Genomic DNA, 23,143 nt, shown 5'->3' with positions numbered 1-23,143 from the left:
GTGGATCACCTGAGGTCAGGAGTTCAAGACCAGCCTGGCCAACATGGCGAAACCCCGTCTCTACTAAAAGTAAAAAAATTAGCCGGGCGTGGTGGCAGGTGCCTGTAATCCCTGCTTGCTACTCAGGAGGCTGAGGCAGAGAGAAATGCTTGAACCCAGGAGGCGGAGGTTGCAGTGAGTCAAGATCATGCCATTGCACTCCAGCCTGGGTGAAAGAGCGAGAGACTGTCTCAAAAAAAAATTCTGGATGATAAGAACAACCTGCTGTGAGGCTTAATAATAACAGCAAACACCTGACTCAGGCTTACTCTATGAATATTAGTTTAACGTTCACAGTAATCCCTGGTGGCAGATGTTATTACCCTATTTTATGGATGAGAAAACTGAGGCCCAGAGAAGTGAACTCAAATTCAAAGTCACACAGCTGAGAAGTGTAAGAGGTGGGATTGGAACCCATGCAGTCAATTTCACGAAGTTGCAGAGTGATTTCTTTTTTCTGTGACGGAGTTTCGCACTTGTAGCCCAGGCTGGAGTGCAATGGCACAATATCAGCTCACTGCAACGTCCACCTCCCAGGTTCAAGTGATCCTCCTGCTTCAGCCTCCCAAGTAGCTGGGATTATAGGCGCCCGCCACCACGCCCAGCTAATTTTTGTATTTTTAGTAGAGATGGGGTTTCACCATGTTGGCCAGGCTGGTCTCGAACTCCTGACTTCAGGTGATCCACCCGCCTCAGCCTCCCAAAGTGCTGGGATTACAGGCATAAGCCACTGCGCCCGGCTTTCATTGCCTCTTGAAAAGAGCTTGCCTTGTTTCTCCTGTAGAAATTCCTTGAGCTCATAGGCATCACCCAGGGTCAGATGACAGTTCTGAGACTCACCGAGTTGCTGGAACGAGGGGAGAGGCTGCCACGACCTGACAAATGTCCCTGTGAGGTGAGACTTCCTTTGTCTTTCCCTGACCCCACCATCCTGCTGTGGAGAGGGCAGCCCCCACCAGCCCTGGTTTTTCCTTCTAGGTCTATCATCTCATGAAGAACTGCTGGGAGACAGAGGCGTCCTTCCGCCCAACCTTCGAGAACCTCATACCCATCCTGAAGACAGTCCATGAGAAGTACCAAGGCCAGGCCCCTTCCGTGTTCAGTGTGTGCTGAGGCACGATGGCAGCCCTGCCTGGGAGGATTGAACCAGGCAGTGGCTGCAGATGGGGCCTTCTGCTTCCTGCCCCAGGATGAAACCAAGAGGGAGACGTCAACCTCACCTACACCCTGTGCCTTACTCCTGTCTGGAGACCCCACCTTTGTGAACTTACTTTTCTTCCATGGCCGTGAACCTGACCATGATTTTGAAGGACCCACGATGTGTAGGGTCACTAATCCGGCCCTTGAACCCCCAGCTTCCAAACTTGAGGCCCACCATTTCCACCATCTGGTAATAAACTCCTGTTTCCTCTGCTGGAGCCCGTGATTCTTGGAGCCCTCTTTCAGAAAGGTGGGTTAGCTGGGGATCTGGTCTCCTGTGGACAGCAGCTAGCATGAGACAGCGCAGAGGTAGCTGGATTCAACTATTTAACAGTTTTATTTTTTTGGACAGGGTCTGGTTCTGTCACCCAGGCTGGAGTGCAGTGGCTCAATCTCAGCTCACTGCAACCTCCACCTCTTGGGCTGAAGTGATCCTCTGGCCTCAACCTCCCCAGTAGCTGGGACCACAGGCCTGCATCACCACACCAGGCTAATTGTTTTTTTTTGATACTTTTTGTAGAGACTGGGTTTTGCCATGTTGTCCAGGCTGATCTCAAAATCCTGAGCTCAAGCAATGCATCCATCTTGGTGTCTCAAAGCTCTAGGATTACATGGTGGTGAGCCACCACACCAGGCCTCAACTTTTTTTTTTTTTTTGAGATGGAGTCTTTTTTTGTTTTCAGATGGCGTCTCCCTTTGTCGCCCAGGCTGGAGTGCACTGGCGCGATCTTGGCTCACTGCAACCTCCGCCTCCCGGGTTCAAGCAATTTTCCTGCCTTCCTGAGTAGCTGGGATTACAGGCATGTGCTACCACACCCAGCTAAGTTTTTTGTTTTTGTTTTTGTTTTTGTTTACGTTTCGAGACGGAGTCTCACTCTGTCACCCAGGCTGGAGTGCAGTGGCACGATCTCGGCTCACTGCAAGCCCCGCCTCCCAGGTTCACGCCATTCTCCTGCCTCAGCCTCTCGAGTAGCTGGGACTACAGGTGACCGCCATCATGCCCGGCTAAATTTTGGTATTTTTAGTAGAGATGAGGTTTCCCATGTTGGCCAGGCTGGTTTTGAACTCCTGACCTCAGGTGATCCACTTTTCTCCACCTCCCAAAGTGCTGGGATTACAGGCGTGAGCCACTGCGCCTGGCCAATAACTACTGACTTGCTACCTCACAGGACTCATGTAAAGAGCTCATGAGGTGGTGTCTGAAAATGCTTAGCAGAAAGACATGCAAACAAGTGCTTAATAAATATACAATATTATTGTTGGCTGGGCACAGTGGCTCATTGCCTGTAACCCCAGCACTTTGGGAGGCTGAAACAGGAGGATCCCTTGAGTCCAGGAGTTCGAGACCAGCCTGGGCAACATAGGGAGACCCTGTGTATTTATTTATTTATTTATTTATTTGACAGAGTTTTGCTCTTGTTCTCCAGGTTGGAGTGCAATGGTGCTATCTCGGCTTACTGCAACCTTCCGCTCCTGGGTTCAAGCGATTCTCCTGCCTCAGCCTCCTGAGTAGCTGGGATTACAGGCATATACCACCACATCTGGCTAATTTTGTATTTTTAGTAGAGACGGGGTTTCACCATGTTGGTCAGGCTGCTCTCAAACTCCTGACCTCAGGTGATCTGCCTGCTTTGGCCTCCCAAAGTGTTGGGATTTCAGGTGTGAGCCACTAAGCCTGGCCTATATTATTTTTAAATAAAAATTTTAAAAATGAAGTTGGCTGGGTACAGTGGCTCACGCCTGTAATCCCAGCACAGCACTTGGAAAGGCCGAGACGAGCGGATCAGTTGAGGTCAGGAGTTTGAGACCAGCCTGCCCAACATGGCAAAACCCCTTCTCTACTAAAACTACAAACATTAGCTGGGCATGGTGGCAGGCACCTGTAATCCCAGCTACTTGGGAGGCTGAGGCAGGAGAATCACTTGAACCTAGGAGGCAGAGGTTGCAGTGAGCCAAGATCGAGCCATTGCACTCCAGCCCGGGTGACAAGAGCAAAACTCTGTCTCAAAAAAAATAAAGACACATGCACACATATGTTTATTGTGGCACTATTCACAATAGCAAAGACTTGGAACCAACCCAAATGTCCATCAATGATAGACTGGATTAAGAAAATGTGGCACAGGCCGGGCGCGGTGGCTCAAGCCTGTAATCCCAGCACTGTGGGAGGCCGAGACGGGCGGATCACAAGGTCAGGAGATCGAGACCATCCTGTCTAACACGGTGAAACCCCGTCTCTACTAAAAAGTACAAAAAACTAGCCGGGCGAGGTGGCGGGCGCCTGTAGTCCCAGCTACACAGGAGGCTGAGGCAGGAGAATGGCATAAACCCGGGAGGCGGAGCTTGCAGTGAGCTGAGGTCCGGCCACTGCACTCCAGCCTGGGCGACTGAGCGATACTCCGTTCCAAAAAAAAAATAAATAAATAAATAAGAAAATGTGGCACATATACACCATGGAATACTATGTAGCCATAAAAAAGGATGAGTTTATATCCTTTGCAGGGACATGGATGAAGCTGGAAACCATCATTCTCAGCAAACTATCACAAGGACAGAAAACCAAACACTGCATGTTCTCATTCATAGGTGGGAATTGAACAATGAGAACACTTGGACACAGGGCGGGGAACATCACATATCCACACCGGGGCCTGTTGTGGGGTAGGGGCCTGCGGGAGGGATAGCATTAGGAGAAATACCTAATGTAAATGACGAGTTAATGGGTGCAGCAAACCAACATGTCACATGTATACCTATGTAACCTGCACATTGTGCACATGTACCCTAGAACTTAAAAAAAAATGAAACCATGAACAATCTTGGTTATTTACCAAGTTTGTTCTTGTTGAGGAAACAAAATTAAGATTTGAGAGAAAAAAAATACAAAAATTAGCCAGGTGTGGTGGCACACGCCTGTAATCTCAGCTACTCTAGAGGCTGAGGCGGGAGAATCACTTGAACTGGGAGGCAGAGTGCATTGAGCTGAGATCGCACCACTGCACTCTAGCCTGAGCGATAGAGCAAGACTGTCTGGAAAAAAAAAGAAAAAATGTATTACTGTTATTCTGGTGTTCGGCAAAGTGTTTCTACTTAACCTGTGTGACTTGAGATGGTGAGATAGATTATGAGTCAGACACATTTGTGAAAGGCACTTAAATATCCCCAAAAGGACTTTTTTGTGGGGGTGGGGACTGGGTCTCGCTCTGTCACCCACACTGGAGTATAGTGGTGCTATTACAGCTCACTGCAACCTTGACCTCCCGGGCTCAAGTGATCCTCCCACCTCAGCCTCCGTAAGAGCTGGGACTATAGGCTCCTGCCATGTCACCTGGCTAACTTTTTGCTTTTTATTTTATTTTATTTTATTTTTTATTTTTATTTTTTTTGAGACAGAGTCTCGCTGTGTCGCCCAGGCTGGAGTGCAGTGGCCGGATCTCAGCTCACTGCAAGCTCCGCCTCCCGGGTTCACGCCATTCTCCTGCCTCAGCCTCCCAAGTAGCTGGGACTACAGGCGCCCACCACCTCACCCGGCTAGTTTTTGGTATTTTTTAGTAGAGACAGGGTTTCACCATGTTAGCCAGGATGGTCTCGATCTCCTGACCTTGTGATCCACCCGTCTCGGCCTCCCAAAGTGCTGGGATTACAGGCTTGAGCCACCGCGCCCGGCCTATTTTATTTATTTATTTATTTATTGGAGAAGGAGTCTCACTATGTCCCCCAGGCTGGAGTGCAATAGCACGGTCTTAGTTCAGTGCAACCTCCACCTCCTAAGTTCAAGTGATTCTCCTGCCTCAGCCTCCCCAGTGGTGGGATTACAGGCACCTGCCACCATGCCCAGCTAATTTTTGTATTTTTAGTACAGACAGGGTTTCACCATGTTGGCCACACTGGTCTTGAACTCCTGACCTTAGGTGATACACCCACCTCAGCCTCCAAAAGTGCTGAGATTATAGGTGTGAGCCACCACACCTGGCCATCTGGCTAATTCTAAAATTTTTTGTAGATACAGAGTCTTACTCTGCTGCCCAGCCTGGTCTCAAACTCCTGGGCTCAAGTGATCCTCCCACCTTAGCCTCTTGAGTAATAGGATAACAACTCAATTTGTTTAGAACAGTTTTAGGTTGGCCGGGCACGGTGGCTCAAGCCTGTAATCCCAGCACTTTGGGAGGCCGAGGCGGGCGGATCACGAGGTCAGGAGATCGAGACCATCCTGGCTAACACGGTGAAACCCCGTCTCTACTAAAAATACAAAAAGAAATTAGCCGGGCGTGGTGGCGGGCGCCTGTAGTCCCAGCTACTCCGGAGGCTGAGGCAGGACAATGGCGTGAACCCGGGAGGCGGAGCTTGCAGTGAGCCGAGATCGCGCCACTGCACTCCAGTCTGGGCGACAGAGCGAGACTCCGTCTCAAAAAAAAAAAAAAAAAAAAAAAAAAAAAAAAAAAAAAAGAACAGTTTTAGGTTTACAGCAAAGTTGAGTGGAAAATACAGAGTTCTCCTATGCCCCCTCCCCCCCACCCCCCTGCACAACCTCCCTTGCTGTCCACATCCTATACCACAGTGATACATTTGTTAGAATCTATGAACCTCGGCAGACACGGTGGTTCATGCCTGTAATCCCAGCACTTTGGGAGGTCAGGAGTTCAAGACCAGCCTGGGCAACATGGTGAAACCCCATCTCTACTAAAAATACAAAAACTAGCCATGCATGGTGGTGGGCACCTGTACTCCCAGCTACTCAGGAGGCTGAGGCAGGAGAATTGCTTGAACCCGGGAGGTGGAGGTGGAGGTTGCAGTGAGCCAAGATCGTGCTACTGCACTCCAGCCTGGGCGGCAGAGCGACACTCCATCTGAAAAAAAAAAAAAAAAAAAAAACTATGAACCTCTACTGACATATCATTTTCTCCTGAAGTTTGTACTTTACATGAGGGTTCACTCTTGCTGTTGTACGTTCTGTGGGGTTGGACAAACGTGTAAAGCATGAACCCATCAATATAGTATCACATGGAGTAGTTTCCCTGCGCTAAGTCATTCATGCACTGCCTATTCATCCCTCTCTTCTCACTAACCCCTGGCAACCGCTGATCTGTTATTTACTGTCCCCATAGTTTTGAAACAGAGTCTTGCTCTGTCATCCAGGCTGGAGTGCAGTGGCGCAATCTCTGCTCACTGCAACCTCCCCCTCCCACGCTCAAGTTAATTTCTGTATTTTTTGTAGAGCCGAAGTTTCGTCATGTTATCCAGGTTGGTGAAGTCCCGGGCTTAAATGATCCCCCTACCTCAGCCTCCCAAAGTGCTAGGCTTTCAGGCATGAGCCACCACACCTGCCCAATAGATCATTTATTTTTAGTTCTGAATAATTAAATAAAAATACAAACAAGGTCCCCAATTGCATTTGGTTGAGGCTAGTTTTCTGTAAGTCTCTTTTAGTTCTGAAAAAATAAAATAAAAAATAAAAATACAGGGCCAGGCACAGTGGCTCACGCCTGTAATCCTAGCACTTTGGTTGGCCGAGGCAGGCAGACCACCTGAGGTCAAGAGAGACCAACATGGCCAACATGGCAAAACCCCGTCTCTACTAAAAATACAAAAATTAGCTGGGTGCGGTGGCATGCGCCTATAATCCCAGCTACTCAGGAGTCTGAGGCAGGAGAAATGCTTGAACCCAGGAGGCGGAGGTTGCAGTGAGCCGAGATTGCGCCACTGCACTCCAGCCTGGGCAACAAGAGTGAAACTCCATCTCAAAAAATTAAATTAAATTAAACAAAAATACAAACAAGGTCCCCAATTGCATTTGGTCGAGGCCAGTTTTCTGTAAGTCTCTTTTGGTCTATGGGTTCCTCTTTATGTCTTTTGCCCCCTTGCAACATATTTGTGGATGAAACTAGGTTGTTTGTCTTGTTAACTTTTTTTTTTTTTTGAGATGTAGCCTTGTTCTGTCGCCCAGGCAGGAGTGCAGTGGCATGATCTTGGCTCACTGCAACCTCTGCCTCCTGGGTCCAAGCGATTCTCCTGCCTCAGTCTCCCAAGTAGCTGGGATTACAGGCCTGGGGCCAGTACGCCTGACTAATTTTTGTATTTTTAGTAGAGATGGGGTTTCGCCATGTTGGCCAGGCTGGTCTCGAACTCCTAACTTCAAGTGATCCGCTCACCTCGGCCTCCCAAAGTGCTGGAATTACAGTCATGAGCCACCGCGCCTGGCCTGTTTTTTTTTTCCTTTTTCTGCATTGCTATTAAAGATTTTGGCTGGGGCCGGGCGCGGTGGCTTATGCCTGTAATCCCAACTCTGTGGGAGGCCAAGGCGGGTGAATCACCTGAGGTCAGGAGTTCAAGACAAGCCTGGCCAACATGGTGAAACCCTGTCTCTACTAAAAATAAAAAAATTAGCTGGGTGTGGTGGCAGGCGCCTATTATCTCAGCTACTTGGGTAGCTGAGGCAGGAGAATCACTTGAACCGGGGAGGTGGAGGTTGTAGCGAGCCGAGATTGTACCACCGCACTCCAGCCTGAGCGACAGAGCAAGACTTTATCTCAAAAAAAAAAAAAAAAAAAAAAAGGTTGTTTCCTCATAATCATAAAGCCGTTATACTCAGTGCAGGTACAGCTAGTACATTTTGCTCAACCCCCCACAGGCTCTGTTCCCTTTACGAGGTATTTATTTATTTTTATTTTTGCGACAGAATCTTGCTCTGTCATCCTGGCTGGAGTGCAGTGGCACGATCTTGGCTCACTGCAACCTCCGCCTCCAGGCTGTCAGTTCTTGTGCCTCAGTCTTCCAAGTATCTGGGAGTAGAGGCGTGCACCACTACGTCCAGTGAATTTTTTGTATTTTTAGTAGCCATGTTGGCCAGGCTTTTACTAGCTATTTATAATATGCTTGAATCACTCATAGGAATGAAATACTGTCAGTATCAATAGTTAGCAGCCCTTTCAAAATACATTTTGTTGCTTCTATAGAAACCTTAACTATTCTATTAGTCCAGTAATTCCAAATGGTCTTATTATTTATTGGGTTTTTTGTTTGTTTGTTTTTTGTTTGTTTGTTTTTGTTTTGAGACATTGTTTCTCTCTTGTTGCCCAAGCTGGAGTGCAATGGTGCGACCTCAGCTCACTGTAAACTCCTCCTCTGAGGTTCAAGTGATTCTCCTGCCTCAGCCTCACAAGTAGCTGGGATTACAGGCACGAGCCACCATGCCTGGCTAATTTTTTGGATTTTTAGTAGAGACCAGGTTTCATCATGTTAGCCAGGCTGGTCTCGAACTCCTGACCTCAGGTAATCCATCCACTTCAGCCTCCCAACGTCCTGGAATTATAGGCATGAGCCACCGCACCTGGCTGATCTTATTATTTCTGTACATAATATATGATATTTTGACTGGGCACAGCAGCTTACGCTTGTAATCACAGCACTTTGGGAGGCCAAGGCAGGTGGATCACCTGAGGTCGGTGGATCACCTGAGGTCAGCAGATCGAGACCAGCTTGGCCGACATGGCAAAACCCCATTTCTACTACAAATACAAAAATTAGCCAGGTGTGGTGGCACACACCTGTAATCCCAGCTAGTCTGGAGGCTGAGGCAGGAGAACTGCTTGAACCCGGAAGGTGGAGGTTGCAGTGAGCCGAGGTTGCGGCACTGTACTCCAGCCTGGGAGACAGAGCGAGACGCCATCTCAAAAAACAACAACAACAACAACAACAACAACAACAACAACAACAACAACAAAAAAGTCCAGGCACAGTGGCTTATGCCTGTAATCCCAGCACTTTCAGAGGCCAGGCAGGCTGATCACAAGGTCAAGACATTGAGACCATCGTAGCCAACATGGTGAAACCCTGACTCTACTAAAAATACAAAAATTAGCTGGTTGTGGTGGCACACGCCTGTAGGCCTAGCTACTTGGGAGGCTGATGCAGGAGAATTGCTTGAACCTGGGAGGCAGAGGTTGCAGTGAGCCAATACCGTGCCACTGCACTCCAACCTGGTGACAGAGCAAGACTCAGTCGCAAAGGAAAAAAAAAAAGTTTATTTATGGAATAGGTCCCATGTTTTTATTGAAGATTCCCAAAAGGCTTTTAGAGGGTTTTTAATTTTTTCTTTAATTTTTTTTTTTTTTTTAATAATAAAGATGGGGGTCTCCCTATGTTGCCCAGGCTGGTCTCAAACTCCTGGCCTCAAGCAATCCTCCCACCTCACTCTCCTAAAGTGCTGGGATTACAGATGTGAGCCACCATGCCCAGCCAAGTTTAGCTTTTTCACAATAAAGGAAAGGAACAGTGTCAATCCATGATTATCAGAACAGCAATTTAGTAAGATCATCTTCAGCTGGGCACGGTGGCTCACGCCTGTAATCCCAGCACTTTGGGAAGCCAAGGCAGGTGGATCACCTGAGGTCAGGAGTTCGAGACCAGCCTGGCCAACAGGGTGAAACACCTGTCTCTACTAAAAATAGAAAAATTAGCCAGATGTGACCAGCCTGGCCAACAGGGTGAAACACCTGTCTCTACTAAAAATAGAAAAATTAGCCAGATGTGGTGGCAGGTGCCTGTCATTCCAGCTACTTGGGAGGCTGAGGCAGGAGAATCGTTTGAACTTGGAAGGCAGAGGTTGCAGTGAGCCAAGATTGAACCACTGCACTCCAGCCTGGGCAACAAAGTGAGAATTCATCTGAAAAAATACTGATAATAATAATATCATCTTCAGAACTCAGTTCCTGGTGCATGAAGAGATTCCATACAGCCCCCTCACTTTCAGTTCTTAGAAAGAAGAATATGCCAGCCTGACCAACATGGTGAAACCCCCGTCTCTAATAAAAGTACAAAAATTAGCCAGGTGTGGTGGCGTGCACCTGTAATGCCAGCTACTCAGGAGGCTGAGGCAGGAGAATCACTTGAACCCGGGAGGTGGAGGTTGCAGTGAGCCCAGCCTGGGCGACAGAGCGAGACTCATTCCCACCCCTCAAAAAAAAAAACAAGAAGAAGAATACGAAAGAGACAGGATCAATAACTACCTTCATTGTTTAATAGCCTGAGTGAAAACCAAACACAGTGGCTCACTCCTGTAATCCCAGCACTTTGGGAGGTTGAGGTGGGAGGATCGCTTGAGTCCAGGGGTTCGAGATCAGCTTGGGCAATATGTCAAACACTCATCTCTAGAAAAAATACAAAAATGGCCGGGCGCGGTGGCTCAAGCCTGTAATCCCAGCACTTTGGGAGGCCGAGACGGGCGGATCACGAGGTCAGGAGATCGAGACCATCCTGGCTAACACGGTGAAACCCCATCTCTACTAAAAAATACAAAAAACTAGCCGGGTGAGGTGGCGGGCGCCTGTAGTCCCAGCTACTTGGGAGGCTGAGGCAGGAGAATGGCGTAAACCCGGGAGGCGGAGCTTGCAGTGAGCTGAGATCCGGCCACTGCACTCCAGCCTGGGTGACAGAGCGAGACTCTGTCTCAAAAAAAAAAAAAAAAAACGAAAAAATACAAAAATGAGCCGAGTGTAGTGGCACCTACCTATAGTCCCAGTTTCTAGGGAGGCTGAAGTGGGAGGATCACCTGAGCCTGTGAGGTCAAGGTTGCAGTGAGCCATGATTAAGCCACTGCGTTCCAGCCTGGGCAGCACAGCCAGACCCTGTCTCAGGAAAAAAAAAAAAAAAAAAAAAAAAAAAAAGCCAAATCTTTTCATCCCAGGATGTCTGAAAATGACAGAGTCTATGGAGTATGGATGCAGAAAAGTAGTTATTCCTACCAGAAAAAAAAAAAAAAAAAGAAATGTGGACACAGCCACTCAAGATCAGAGACTCAACCAGTGAAAGCAATTAGCTTCAATTTCATTGTCACCAGGAGGGCACACACCAGAGAACCTGGGAGAAAGCCTGGGTTACAGCCCTTAGCATTCTCAGTGTTACTGGTGCTGTGGTTCAACAACCTTTGTGGGAATGAGGAGAACCAGAGACCATCACCATCACTCCTAAAAAGGATACTATAGCAACAATGTGGCTGTCAAAAATCAGCTGGAGGCCAGTTGTGGTAGCTCAGGCCTGTAATCCTAGCACTTTGGGAGGCCAAGGCAGGCGGATCACCTGAGGTCAGGAGTTCGAGACTAGCCTGGTCAACACGGTGAAACCCTGTCTCGGCCGGGCGCGGTGGCTCAAGCCTGTAATCCCAGCACTTTGGGAGGCCGAGGCGGGCGGATCACGAGGTCAGGAGATCGAGACCATCCTGGCTAACATGGCCGAGGTCAGGAGATTGAGACCATCCTGGCTAACATGGTGAAACCCCGTCTCTACTAAAAAATACAAAAAACTAGCCGGGCGCGGTGGTGGGCGCCTGTAGTCCCAGCTACTCGGGAGGCTGAGGCAGGAGAATGGCGTGAACCCGGGAGGCGGAGCTTGCAGTGAGCAGAGATCCGGCCACTGCACTCCAGCCTGGGCGGCAGAGCGAGACTCCATCTCAAAAAAAAAAAAAAAAAAAAAAAAAAAGAAACCCTGTCTCTACTAAAAATACAAAAAATTAGCTGGGTGTGGTGGTGCGTGCCTATAATCCCAGCTACTCAGGAAGCTGAGGTGGGATAATCACTTGAACCTGGGAGGCAGAGGTTGCAGTGAGCCCCAGACTGTGCCACTGCACTCCAGCCTGGGTGACAGAGTCAGACCCTGTCTCAAAAAAAAAAAAAACAAAAAAAAAAACAGCTGGAGTTTAATTTATACACTGTTTGCAATCCAGACTGTATTTGCTTTCTTGTCAACGGCTTGAGATATGTGCAGGAGCTCCTTAAACATGTGTAGGTGACCTTTCTCTGCCGCCCAGACTGGAGTGCAGGGGCACAATCTCAGCTAACTGCAACCTCCACTTCCCCGACTCAAGCAATCCTCCTGCTGCAGCCTCCTGAGTAGCTGGGACTACAGGTGTGTGCCATCAAGCTTGGCTGATTTTTTGTATTTTTAGTAGAGACAGGGTTTTGGCATGCTGCCCAGGCTGGTCTGGAACTCCCGACCTCAAGGGATCCACCCATCTTGACCTCCCAAAGTGCTAGGATTACAGGTGTGAGACACCACTCCTGGCCCAGAAATACTTCATCATCAGAAATATTACTGGAGGGTGTAGAAGGGTACACTGATAATCCCAGCACTTTGGGAGGTCAAGGCAGGCAGATCCCCTAAGCTTAGGAGTTCAAGACCAACCTGGGCAATATGATGAAAGCCGTCTCTACAAAAAATTAGCCAGGCATGGTGGTGTGCACCTGTGGTCCCAGATCCTAGGGAGGCTGAGGTGGGAGGATCGCTTGAACTCAGGAGGCTGAGATTACAGTTAGCTGAGATTGCGCCCCTGCACTCCAGCCTGGGTGACACAGTGAGACTCTGTTTCAAAAAACAAAAAAGAAATATTACTTATTTACAAATATTTCTTTCTTTTTTATTTTTAGAAACGGGGTCTCACTATTACATAATTATTATAAATCATATCTATAATATATAATATATATTTTATATATATATATATATATATATATATATATATATATATGTATGTATGTATTTTTGAGACGGAGTCTTGCTCTGTCACCCAGGCTGTAGTGCAGCGGCACAATCTCCGCTCACTACAACCTCTGCCTCCCGGGTTCAAGTGATTCTTCTGCTTCAGCCTCCCGAGTTGCTGGGACTACAGGCGCCCGCCACAACGTCCAGCTAATTTTTTATATTTTTGGTGGAAACGGGGTTTCACTGTGTTAGCCAGGACGGTCTCGATTTCCTGACCTCTTGATCTGCCCACCTCAGCCTCCCAAAGTTCTGCTGGGATTACAGACTTGAGCCACTAAGTCTGGCATCTTTTTTATTTTATTTTATTATTATTTTTTTTGGAAACAGGGTCTCACTGTGTCGCCTAGGCTGGAGTGCAGGGGCACAATCTCAGCTCACTGCAGCTTTGATCTCCCAGGCTCAAGCGATCCTCTCCTCAGCCTTCCAAGGAGCTGGGACTACAGGCACCAGGTCCATGCTACTGGGCCCTGCTATTTACAAATACACTAGACTTGGGTTTTAGCTGCTCTCTCAACACTAGGTGGGAAATGAATTGTTCGGAAGGCAGAGGAATAGAGGAGGGACCTGATTAGGAAGGTGGGGGTGCTCCAGATGAGAGAGGAGGTGCTGTGACCTCAAGCTCTGGGAAAAGTGGGTGAACGCAGGGCTCCATCAAGGCCCTCAACAAGGTCCCTCTCTGGTGCTCAGATGTTAGGCCCAGAAGACAGGTCAGAGGCCTGAGGTCAGCAGCAGGTCAAAGGTGGGAGTCCCCCCTGGTCCCCTTGGTGCCTTCCCTTGGAATGAAGTGACCAGCTGCCTGGAAAGGTGGGCAAGGGGGCAACAGGATGAGGTAAAGGCCAGTTACAAGTAGAATCCTGGAAGGTTGGGCGAGGTGGCTTATGCCTGTAATCCCAGCACTTTGGGAGGCCAAGGCAGGCGACTCACTTGAGGTCAGAAGTTTGAGACCAGCTTGGCCAACATGGTGAAACCCCATCTCTTACCAAAAAGTACAAAAATTAGCCGGGCATGATGGCACATGCCTGTAATCCCAGCTACTCGGGAGGCTGAGGCAGGAGAATTGTTTGAACCAGGGAGGCAGAGGCTGCAGTGAGCCGAGATCCCACTACTGCACTCCAGCCTGGGCAACAGAGTGAGACCCTGTCTCAAAACAAAACAAAAGCCAAATCGAATCCTGGAAAGACAGTGGCTCAGGGACTCAGCTGTCCCCAAATCACCTACCTTAGCTCTTCGTGCATGGGAGGGGGGATCCCCAAAATCTTCAAAGATAGGGAGATGTCCTCAAGATCTTCAAAGGTGGCCAGGCGTTGTGGCTCACGCCTGTAACCGCAACACTTTGGGAGGTCAGGATGGGAGGAGGCCATCTCAAGGCCAGGAGCTCAAGACCAGTCGGGGCAACATAGCAAGACTCTGCTTCTGGTTTTTTTGTTTGTTTGTTTGTTTGTTTTATGTTTCCTTGAAATCCCACCTTAGCATCTAAACAGTGGTGCCTACAGGTTTCCCCCATTAACTTCCTCTCTGGGAACAGAATATTCCCCTCCCCACCTAAGTTCAGCCGGAAGGAGATGCCTCATACCCCCACACCCAGGCTTCCCAGTGCTGAGAACAAAGGAAGCCAGTTCAGTTAGCATTTCCTGGCTAGGAACTGGGGGCCAGCAGTGCAACTGAGACCAGCCCTGTCCCTGGGGGAGACTCAGCAGTGCTGGCCACTTTGCAGAGCCCCGTCTGGGTCCCCCATTCTAGCCCCCCAGGGCCACAGCATCCCCTTCTCCCCACAGGCCTGGGTAAGGTGCAGTCCCCAGACTTCTGCAATCTTAACCGCTATGCTTCCGTCTCAGTGGGAGGCCCCGCCTTTCCCCCTGCCTGCCCTTGGGGCACCTCAGGAAGGCACCTTCTTCTGTCAGAATGGCCACCATAGTACCATCCGTATCGTGGCCCGGGGCCTGCTGGACTCTGCTGGTCTGCTGTCTGCTGACCCCAGGTGAGGCTGGTCAAGCCCAGGAGGGCTGGAGAGGGCTGGGTTTTGGGGCTCAGTAGAAGGTGGAGGAAGAGAATGCAACACTCTTTGCATCCTGCCACACTGCGACCTGGCTGCTGACCCCGTATCCTCGGGAGAAAGTTCTGGTTCCTTAGTTCTGCCTTCAGGTGGTCAGGCCCCAGCATACGGCTTCTACGCCATCCCTCTTCCCCAACACACACACACACACACACACACACCCCTCACGCTTCCTGCTCCATCTGAACTCCTGAAATTTTTTTTTTTTTTTTTTTTTTTTTTTTTTTTTTTGAGACGGAGTCTCGCTCTGTCGCCCAGGCTGGAGTGCAGTGGCCGGATCTCAGCTCACTGCAAGCTCCGCCTCCCGGGTTCACGCCATTCTCCTGCCTCAGCCTCCCGAGTAGCTGGGACTACAGGCGCCCGCCACCTCGCCCGGCTAGTTTTTTTTTGTATTTTAGTAGAGACGGGGTTTCACTGTGTTAGCCAGGATGGTCTCGATCTCCTGACCTCATGATCCGCCCGTCTCGGCCTCCCAAAGTGCTGGGATTACAGGCTTGAGCCACCGCGCCCGGCCTGAACTCCTGAAATTTGCCCTTTGCGTATGTGGTTCCCTCTGCCAGGATCACCTGTCCCTTTCACTTGCTAACTCTTACTTAGCTTTCAGTTTCAGGCTGGCATGGTCTCCTCCTCCAGGAAGCCTTCCCTGACTCACCTCCTCCTATGCTGGATCAGAGCCTCTTCTGGCCTCCTTCTGAGTTCTCCCTGGTCCCTGATGGATTCTGCCTTTCCCACTGGACCATGAGGGTGGGAACCCTTCTATCTCGGCACAAGGAAAGAGGTGTTAAATGGTGGGGCCTGCTGATACGCGGGTTGGGGGGCAACAAAACAAACACCAGGATTTCTTCATGTTCCTGAAGGTGCCCAGGGGCAGGAGTTCCTGCTGCGGGTGGAGCCCCAGAACCCTGTGTTTCCTGCTGGAGGGTCCCTGTTGGTGAACTGCAGTACTGATTGCCCCAGCTCTAAGAAAATCATCTTGGAGACGTCCCTATCAAAGGAGCTGGTGGACAATGGCACAGGCTGGGCAGCCTTCCAGCTCAGCAACGTGACTGGCAACAGTCGGATCCTCTGTTCAGGGTACTGCAATGGCTCCCAGATAACAGGCTTCTCTGACATCACCGTGTACAGTGAGTCGATGTGTCCGGAGGTGGGACTGGTGTTGGGTAGTGGTGTGGGCAGATGGCCGATGGCTCAGGAGAATGGAGACCCTCAGTTTGCAAAGAATGGACCAGGATTCTGACCCAGAGCTCAGACCTGGACATTTGTGTGTGTGAGATACAAAGACATAGAGACACATCTCAATCTCATGCCAAGGCAGCAGTTGTGAAATCAATTAACTTGGGCCCCAACCAACATTTTTTTTTTTTTTTTTTTTTTGAGACAGAGTTTCGCTCTTTTTGCCCAGGCTGGAGTGCAGTGGCGCAATCTCGGCTCACTGCAACCTTCGCCTCCTGGGTTCAAGTGATTCTCCTGCCTCGGCCTCCCGAGTGGCTGGGATTACACATGCACGCCACCACACCCGGGTAATTTTGTATTTTTAGTAGAGATGGCATTTCTTTTTCTTTTTTTTTTGAGACGGAGTCTGGCTCTGTCCAGCCCAGGCTGGAGTGCAGTGGCCGGATCTCAGCTCACTGCAAGCTCCGCCTCCCGGGCTTATGCCATTCTCCTGCCTCAGCCTCCCGAGTAGCTGGGACTACAGGCGCCCGCCACCTCGCCCGGCTAGTTTTTTTGTATTTTTTTTAGTAGAGACGGGGTTTCAACGTGTTAGCCAGGATGGTCTCGATCTCCTGACCTCGTGATCCGCCCATCTTGGCCTCCCAAAGTGCGGGGATTACAGGCTTGAGCCACTGCGCCCGCCTGAGATGGCATTTCATCATGTTGGCCAGTCTGGTCTTGAACTCCTCACCTCAGGTAATCCGCCTGCTTTGGTCTCCCGAAGTGCTGGGATTACAGGCATGAGCCACTGCACCCTGCCCCAACAAGTTTTTTTTTTTTTTTTTGAGATGAAGTCTGTTGCTCTGTAGCCCAGACTGGAGTGCAGCGGTGCCATCTTGGCTCACCACGACCTCTGCCTCCCAGGTCCCAGTTCAAGCATTCTCCTGCCTCAGCCTCCCAAGTAGCTGGGATTATAGGCATGCGCCAGCATGCCCAGCTAATTTTTGTATTTTTTGTAGAGATGGGGTTTCACCATGTTAGCCAGGCTGGTCTTTAACTCCTGACCTTGTGATCTGTCCACCTTGGCCTCTCGAAATGCTGGGATTACAGGTGTGAGCCACCTTGCCTGACCCCAACAATAATTTCAACACTTTGGGAGGCCAAGGCAGGAAGATTGCTTGAGCCCAGAAATTTAAGACCAGGCTGAGCAACATAGGGACACCTTGTCTCTACAAAAATAAATAAAAAATATTAGCTGGGGCCGGGCGTGGTGGCTCACACCTGTAATCCCAGCACTTTGGGAGGCCGAGGTGGGCGGACCACGAGGTCAGAAGATCGAGACCATCCTGGCAAACACCGTGAAACCCCATCTCTATTGAAAATACAAAAAAAGTAGCCGGGTGTGGTGGTGGGCACCTGTAGTCCCAGCTTCTAGGGAGGCTGAGGCAGGAAAATGGCATTAACCCGGGAGGCGATGGAGCTTGCAGTGAGTGGAGATTGCGCCACTGCACTCCAGCCTGGGCGACAGAGTGAGACTCCGTCTCAAAAAAAAAAAAAAAAAAAATTAGCTGGGCATGGTGGTACATGCCCGAAGTCTCAGCTACTTGGGGGGCCGAGGTGGGAGAGTTGCTTGAGCCCAGGAGTTCAAGGCTATAGTGAGCTATAATTGCACCACTGCACTCCAGCCTGCGCGAAAAAGTAAGACCCTGTCTCTTAAGCAAAAAAAAGGGGGTACCCCTTTCAGTCAGCAGTAGGTGAATAGAGGTTTTATATTTACACTTTTTTATACTTTTATTTTAGAGACAGGCTCTCCCTATATTGCCCAGGTTGGTCTCAAACTCCTGGGCTCATGCAATCCTCTTCAGCTCTCCAGTAGCTGGGATTGCAGGCCTGAGCCACTGTACCTGGCTACTTTTTTTTTTTCTTTTTCTTTTTTTTTTTTTGAGACGGAGTCTTGCTCTGTCCCCTAGGCTGGAGTGCAGTGGTGCAATCGTGGCTCACTGCAACCTCTGCCTCCCGGGTTCAAGCGATTCTCCTGCCTCAGCCTCCTGAGTAGCTGCGATTATAGGCACATGCCAACATGCCCGGCTCATTTTTGTATTTTTAGTAGAGACAAGGTTTCAACATGTTGGTCAAGCTGGTCTCGAACTTCTGACCTCATGATCCACCTGCCTCGACCTCCCAAAGTGCTGGGATTACAGGCGTGAGCCACCATGCCTGGCCTTTTCTTCTTCTTCTTTTTTTTTTTTTTTTGGAGATGGAGTCTCACTCTGTTGCCCAGGCTGGAGTGCAGTGGCACGATCTCAGCTCACTGCAACCTCCACCTCCCAAGTTCAAGAGATTTTCCTGCCTCAGCCTGCTGAGTAGCTGGGACTACGGGTGTGCACCACCACGCCCAGCTAATTTTTTTATTTTTAGTAGAGACGGGATTTCACCATGTTGCCCAGGCTGGTCTCAAACTCCTGGCCTCAAGTGCCTTGGCCTCCCAAAGTGCTGGGATTACAAGCGTGAGCCACCATGCCTGGCCTACTTTTTGATTTTATTTTTTTTATCCTTTGAGACGGAGTCTTGCTCTTGTCCCCCAGGCTGGAGTGCAATGGCGCGATGTCAGCTCACTGCAAACTCTGCCTCCTGGGTTCAAGTGATTCTCCTGTCTTAGCCTCCTTAGTAATTGGGATCACAGGCATGTGCCACCACGCCTGGCTAATTTTTGTATTGATTTTTAGTAGAGACAGGGTTTTGCCAAGTTGGCCAGGTTGGTCTCAAACTCCTGACCTCAAGTGATCCGCCTCCCTCGGCCTCCCAAAGTGGTGGGATTACAGGCGTGAGTCACCTAGCTCTTTTTTTTTTTTTTTTTTTTTTTTGACATAGAGTCCCACTCTGTCACCAGGCTGGAGTGCAGTGGCACTATCTCAGCTCACTGCAACCTTTGCCTCCTGGGTTCCAGTGATTCTCGTGCCTCAGCCTCCTGAGTAGCTGGGATTACAGGCACGTGCTACCACGCCTGGCTAATTTTTGTATTTTTAGTAGAGACGGGGTTTCACCATGTTGGCAAGGCTGGTCTTGAACTCCTGGTCTCAGGTGATCTGCCCATCTTGGCCTCCCAAAGTGCTGGGATTACAAACATGAGCCACAGTGCCCACCCTGAGGCCCAGGGTTTTGTAGGTGTACCTGGGAGGGCACCCAGCCTGGGAGTGTCAAGTCTCCTGTGACTGTACCAGAGCATCTTGAGAGGCTGCCACAGGGCTGGTGAACCAGGAAAGCCCTGAGTGTCTGAACCTGCTTGGAGAGAACTGAACTAATCTCTGGTAGAGGCCAAAGCAGGTGTTCAGGCCAGAAGCTAGGAGAAGGGGCCAACAGAGTCCCTAGACATGATATCCAGGAGGCGCCTCTGCTACTTACCGTTTGTGCGTCCTTAAGTAATTCACCTCCCCTCTCTGGGCTATATATTTCTCCATCCATAAAAGAGAAAAAGGCCAGGCGCTGTGGCTCACACCTGTAATCCCAACACTTTGGGAGGCTGAGGTGGGTGAATCACTTGAGGCCAGGAGTTCAAGATCAGCCTGGCCAACATGGTGAAATCCCATCTACTAAAAATACAAAAATAGGGCATGGTGGCTCACACCTGTAATTCCAGCACTTTAGGAGGCCAAGGCAGGTGGATCACCTGAGGTCAGGAGTTTGAGACCAGCCTGACCAACATGGTGAAACCACGTCACTACTAAAAATAAAATAAAAAATTAGCCAGACATGGTGGCGGGCACCTATAATCCTAGCTACTTGGGAGACTGAGGTGGGAGAATCGCTTGAACCCAGGAGGCGGAGGTTGCAGTGAGCCGAGATCCTGCCACTGCACTCCAGCTTGGGCGACAAGAGCGAGACTCTGTCTCAAAAAAAAAAAAAAAAAAAAAAGAGAGAGAGAGAGAAAGGGCCGGGAACGGTGGCTCACGCCTGTAATTCCAGCACTTTGGGAGGCCAAGGCGGGCAGATGACCTGAGCTTAGGAGTTCAAGAGCAACCTAGGCAACATGGCGAAATTCCGTCTCTACTAAAAATACAAAAAAATTAGCCTGGCATGGTGGCATACTCCTGTAGCCCCAGCTACTCGGGAGGCTGAGACAGGAGAATCGCGTGAACCCGGGTGGCGGAAGTTGCAGTGAGCCAAGATCACACCACTGCACGTCAGCCTGGGTGACAGAGCAAGACTCCATCTCGGGGGGAAAAAATAGTTACTGCTTATTAATATCTTTCCTTAGTATCTTTCCTTAGACCTTCAAGAGGTCATCCACCTTCATGCACACAACAACCTAGTGAAATCTTCTCTATTCTTCTCTTTTTTTCTTTTTTTTTGAGACAAAGTCTTGTCGCTGGAGTGCCATGGTGTGATCTCGGCTCACTGCCACTTCTGCCTCCCGGGTTCAAGCGATTCTCCTGCCTCAGCCTCCCAAGTAGCTGGGATTACAGGCGCACACCACCACACCCAGCTAATTTTTGTATTTTTAGTAGAGACAGGGTTTCACCATGTTGGCCAGGCTGATCTCAAACTCCTGATCTCATGATCCACCCATCTCAGCCTCCCAAAGCTCTGGGATTATAGGCGTGGGCCACAGCGCCTGGCCATAAACAGGAATTTGTAATATTCATGTCAAATAGTCATAAACGTTCATCCCTTCCTTCCTCTTTATTAATTTTTTTATTGTGCCATCCTGGAGAACAGAAAATTTTGTTTAGTGCCTCGCAAGGTGTCTGACAACACAGGAAATGATAATCACTGCATTAATGATAATAGCAAACGCTTTGGCCCAGTTCTAAGCCCTGTAAGTTTATTAACTCAAAGCTCACAGTTCTCGGCAGGACCGCCCTGTCTCCTCCCCAGTCCCTGGGGTGGGTGGGTGGGGTTGCAAGACCCGCTAAGTGCCATCCTCCCTTCCTCTCTCAGGCCTCCCGGAGCGCGTGGAGCTGGCACCCCTGCCTCCTTGGCAGCCGGTGGGCCAGAACTTGATCCTGCGCTGCCAAGTGGAAGGTGGGTCGCCCCGGACCAGCCTCACGGTGGTGCTGCTCCGCCGGGAGGAGGAGCTGACCCGGCAGCCAGCAGTGGGGGAGCCAGCAGAGGTCAATACCACTGTGCTGACCAGCAGAGAGGACCACGGAGCCTATTTCTCATGCCGCACAGAACTGGACATGAAGCCCCAGGGGCTGGAACTCTTCCGGAACACCTCAGCCCCCCGCCAACTCCGAACCTTTGGTGAGCGAAGGGGCTTCAGATGGTGGGTGATGAGCTGAGTCAGGGTAGAGGGTGCCCTGGCCTTGGGGCTCATGAGAGTGGGGTGCCCCGGACCTCACAGGCTTCTGAGAAGTAAAGCCCCAGGCCACTGGGCAGGGTGGCCCCAGAAGGGAGGCCCAAGCCGTGGGATCTTTGGAGAAGGCCGTTTTCATGGCCGTGTGTGTCCTGGGAAGAAGGGTGACGCAGTAGGCAAGAATTCCTGATGGGAGGGATGAAGGTGTCCTGAGGAAGGCACAGTCCTGGGGGTTGTGCTCATGCCCACCTTTCTCCCCAGCCCTGCCGGTGACCCCCCCGCGCCTCGTGGCCCCCCGGTTCTTGGAGGTGGAAAAGTCGTGGCCGGTGAACTGCACTCTAGACGGGCTTTTTCCAGCCTCAGAGGCCCAGGTCTACCTGGCACTGGGGGACCAGATGCTGAATGCGACAGTCATGAACCACGGGGACATGCTAACGGCCACAGCCACAGCCACAGCGCGCGCAGATCAGGAGGGTGCGCGGGAAATCGTCTGCAACGTGATCCTAGGGGGCGAGAGACTGGAGGCCCGGGAGAACTTGACGGTCTTTAGTAAGAGGAGGCGTGGGAAGGGGGCGCGGCCTCAGCAGTCTGGGGGCGTGGCAGAGGGGGCGGAGACTAGCCGAAAAGGTGGGGCCTGACTTGCCCCAATAGTAGTTGCAACATGGGCTGGGCCTGAGTGCCCGAAGTTGGACAAAGCCCAGAAAGAGGGCGAGGCTTGAACGCCGAAAGCGTGGCCCGGATATCCCGAGACGAAAGGGGAGGGCGGAGGGAGCGGCTTGACCTGCAGGAAGGTCTTGTTCATTAAGCTCCTGGGCAATGCCCCGCCTTTAGGCTTCCTAGGACCCATTCTGAACCTGAGCGAGCCCAGCGCCCCCGAGGGGTCCACAGTGACCGTGAGCTGCATGGCTGGGGCTCGAGTCCAGGTAACGCTGGACGGAGTTCCAGCCGCGGCCCCGGGGCAGCCAGTTCAACTTCAGTTAAATGCTACCGAGAGTGACGACGGACGCAACTTCTTCTGCAGTGCCACTCTCGAGGTGGACGGCGAGTTCTTGTGTAGGAACAGCAGCGTCCAGCTGCGTGTCCTGTGTGAGTCGGTCACCCTGACCTTTAATCCCTTCACCCCTGCCCTGGAAAGATTAGACGCTCCTCTGCACCACCGTGCCTCGGGTGTGTTGGGTGTCTGATCACACATGGTGGTTCCACAGATGGTCCCAAAATCGACCGAGCCACATGCCCCCAGCACTTGAAGTGGAAAGACAAAACGAGACACGTCCTGCAGTGCCAAGCCAGGGGCAACCCGTACCCCCAGCTGCGGTGTTTGAAGGAAGGCTCCAACCGGGAGGTGCCGGTGGGGATCCCGTTCTTCGTCAATGTAACACATAATGGCACTTATCAATGCCAAGCGTCCAGCTCACAAGGCAAATACACCCTGGTCGTGGTGATGGATATTGAGGGTGAGCTAACACTGGGCCGCGGGCCTGGACTGGCAAGCCGCGGGGGGCGGGGGGGGGTTGGAGACAGGGGGGGACGCATATTGACTTAGCGCTTTCTCTGCACAGCTCCGAAGTCCCACTTTGTCCCTGTCTTCTTGGCGGTGTTAGTGATCCTGGGCGTGGTGACTGTCGTAGTGGCCTTAATGTACGTCTTCAGGGAGCATAAACGGAGCGGCAGGTACCATGTTAGGCAGGAGAGCACCTCTCTGCCCCTCACGTCTATGCAGCCGACAGAGGCAATGGGGGAAGAACCGTCCAGAGCTGAGTGACGCTGGGATCCGGGGTCAAAGTTGGCAGGGGCTTGGCTGTGCCCTCAGATTCTGCACCAATAAAGCCTTCAAATTCCCTAATCTGTGGTTTGATTCCACCCGCGCTGCA

The 23,143-nt window shown here is 50.7% G+C and overlaps 2 protein-coding genes and 1 long non-coding RNA gene across 54 annotated transcripts in view; 2 read left to right on the top strand and 1 right to left on the bottom strand.

Annotated features, from left to right (window-relative positions):
- Positions 1–1,457, top strand: part of TYK2 (tyrosine kinase 2) — a 34,532-nt gene extending 33,075 nt beyond the window's left edge. For all 50 annotated transcript variants that reach the window (XR_013408878.1, XR_013408877.1, XR_013408876.1 and 47 more), the window contains 2 exons: positions 824–934; positions 1,018–1,457. Coding sequence is in view for 46 of the 50 variants with exons in the window: in XM_077977333.1 (XP_077833459.1) it covers positions 824–934; positions 1,018–1,152 (246 nt within the window). In the remaining 4 variants the exon portion in view is untranslated. The remainder of the gene's footprint in view (positions 1–823; positions 935–1,017) is intronic.
- Positions 1,458–13,564: 12,107 nt separating this feature from the next.
- LOC144336676 (uncharacterized) lies at positions 13,565–16,148 on the bottom strand. The gene is made up of 3 exons (XR_013408934.1): positions 15,338–16,148; positions 14,104–15,006; positions 13,565–13,667 (listed from the first exon to the last, which is right to left on the bottom strand). It is a non-coding gene; the product is annotated as an uncharacterized LOC144336676 (long non-coding RNA).
- On the top strand, positions 14,613–23,115 carry ICAM3 (intercellular adhesion molecule 3). 3 transcript variants are annotated; one of them, XM_077976496.1, is made up of 7 exons: positions 14,613–14,749; positions 15,682–15,948; positions 20,915–21,220; positions 21,534–21,746; positions 22,104–22,358; positions 22,478–22,726; positions 22,832–23,115. In XM_077976496.1, exons 1-7 carry the CDS (start codon positions 14,674–14,676, stop codon positions 23,032–23,034), a joined length of 1,569 nt encoding a protein of 522 aa, XP_077832622.1. In that variant the 5' UTR covers positions 14,613–14,673; the 3' UTR covers positions 23,035–23,115.
- The last annotated feature ends 28 nt before the right edge of the window (positions 23,116–23,143 follow it).

The sequence above is a fragment of the Macaca mulatta genome, chromosome 19, assembly GCF_049350105.2.
Source record: "Macaca mulatta isolate MMU2019108-1 chromosome 19, T2T-MMU8v2.0, whole genome shotgun sequence".
Classification (NCBI taxonomy): Eukaryota; Metazoa; Chordata; class Mammalia; order Primates; family Cercopithecidae; genus Macaca; species Macaca mulatta.
This window is presented reverse-complemented; position numbering and strand designations above follow the sequence as displayed.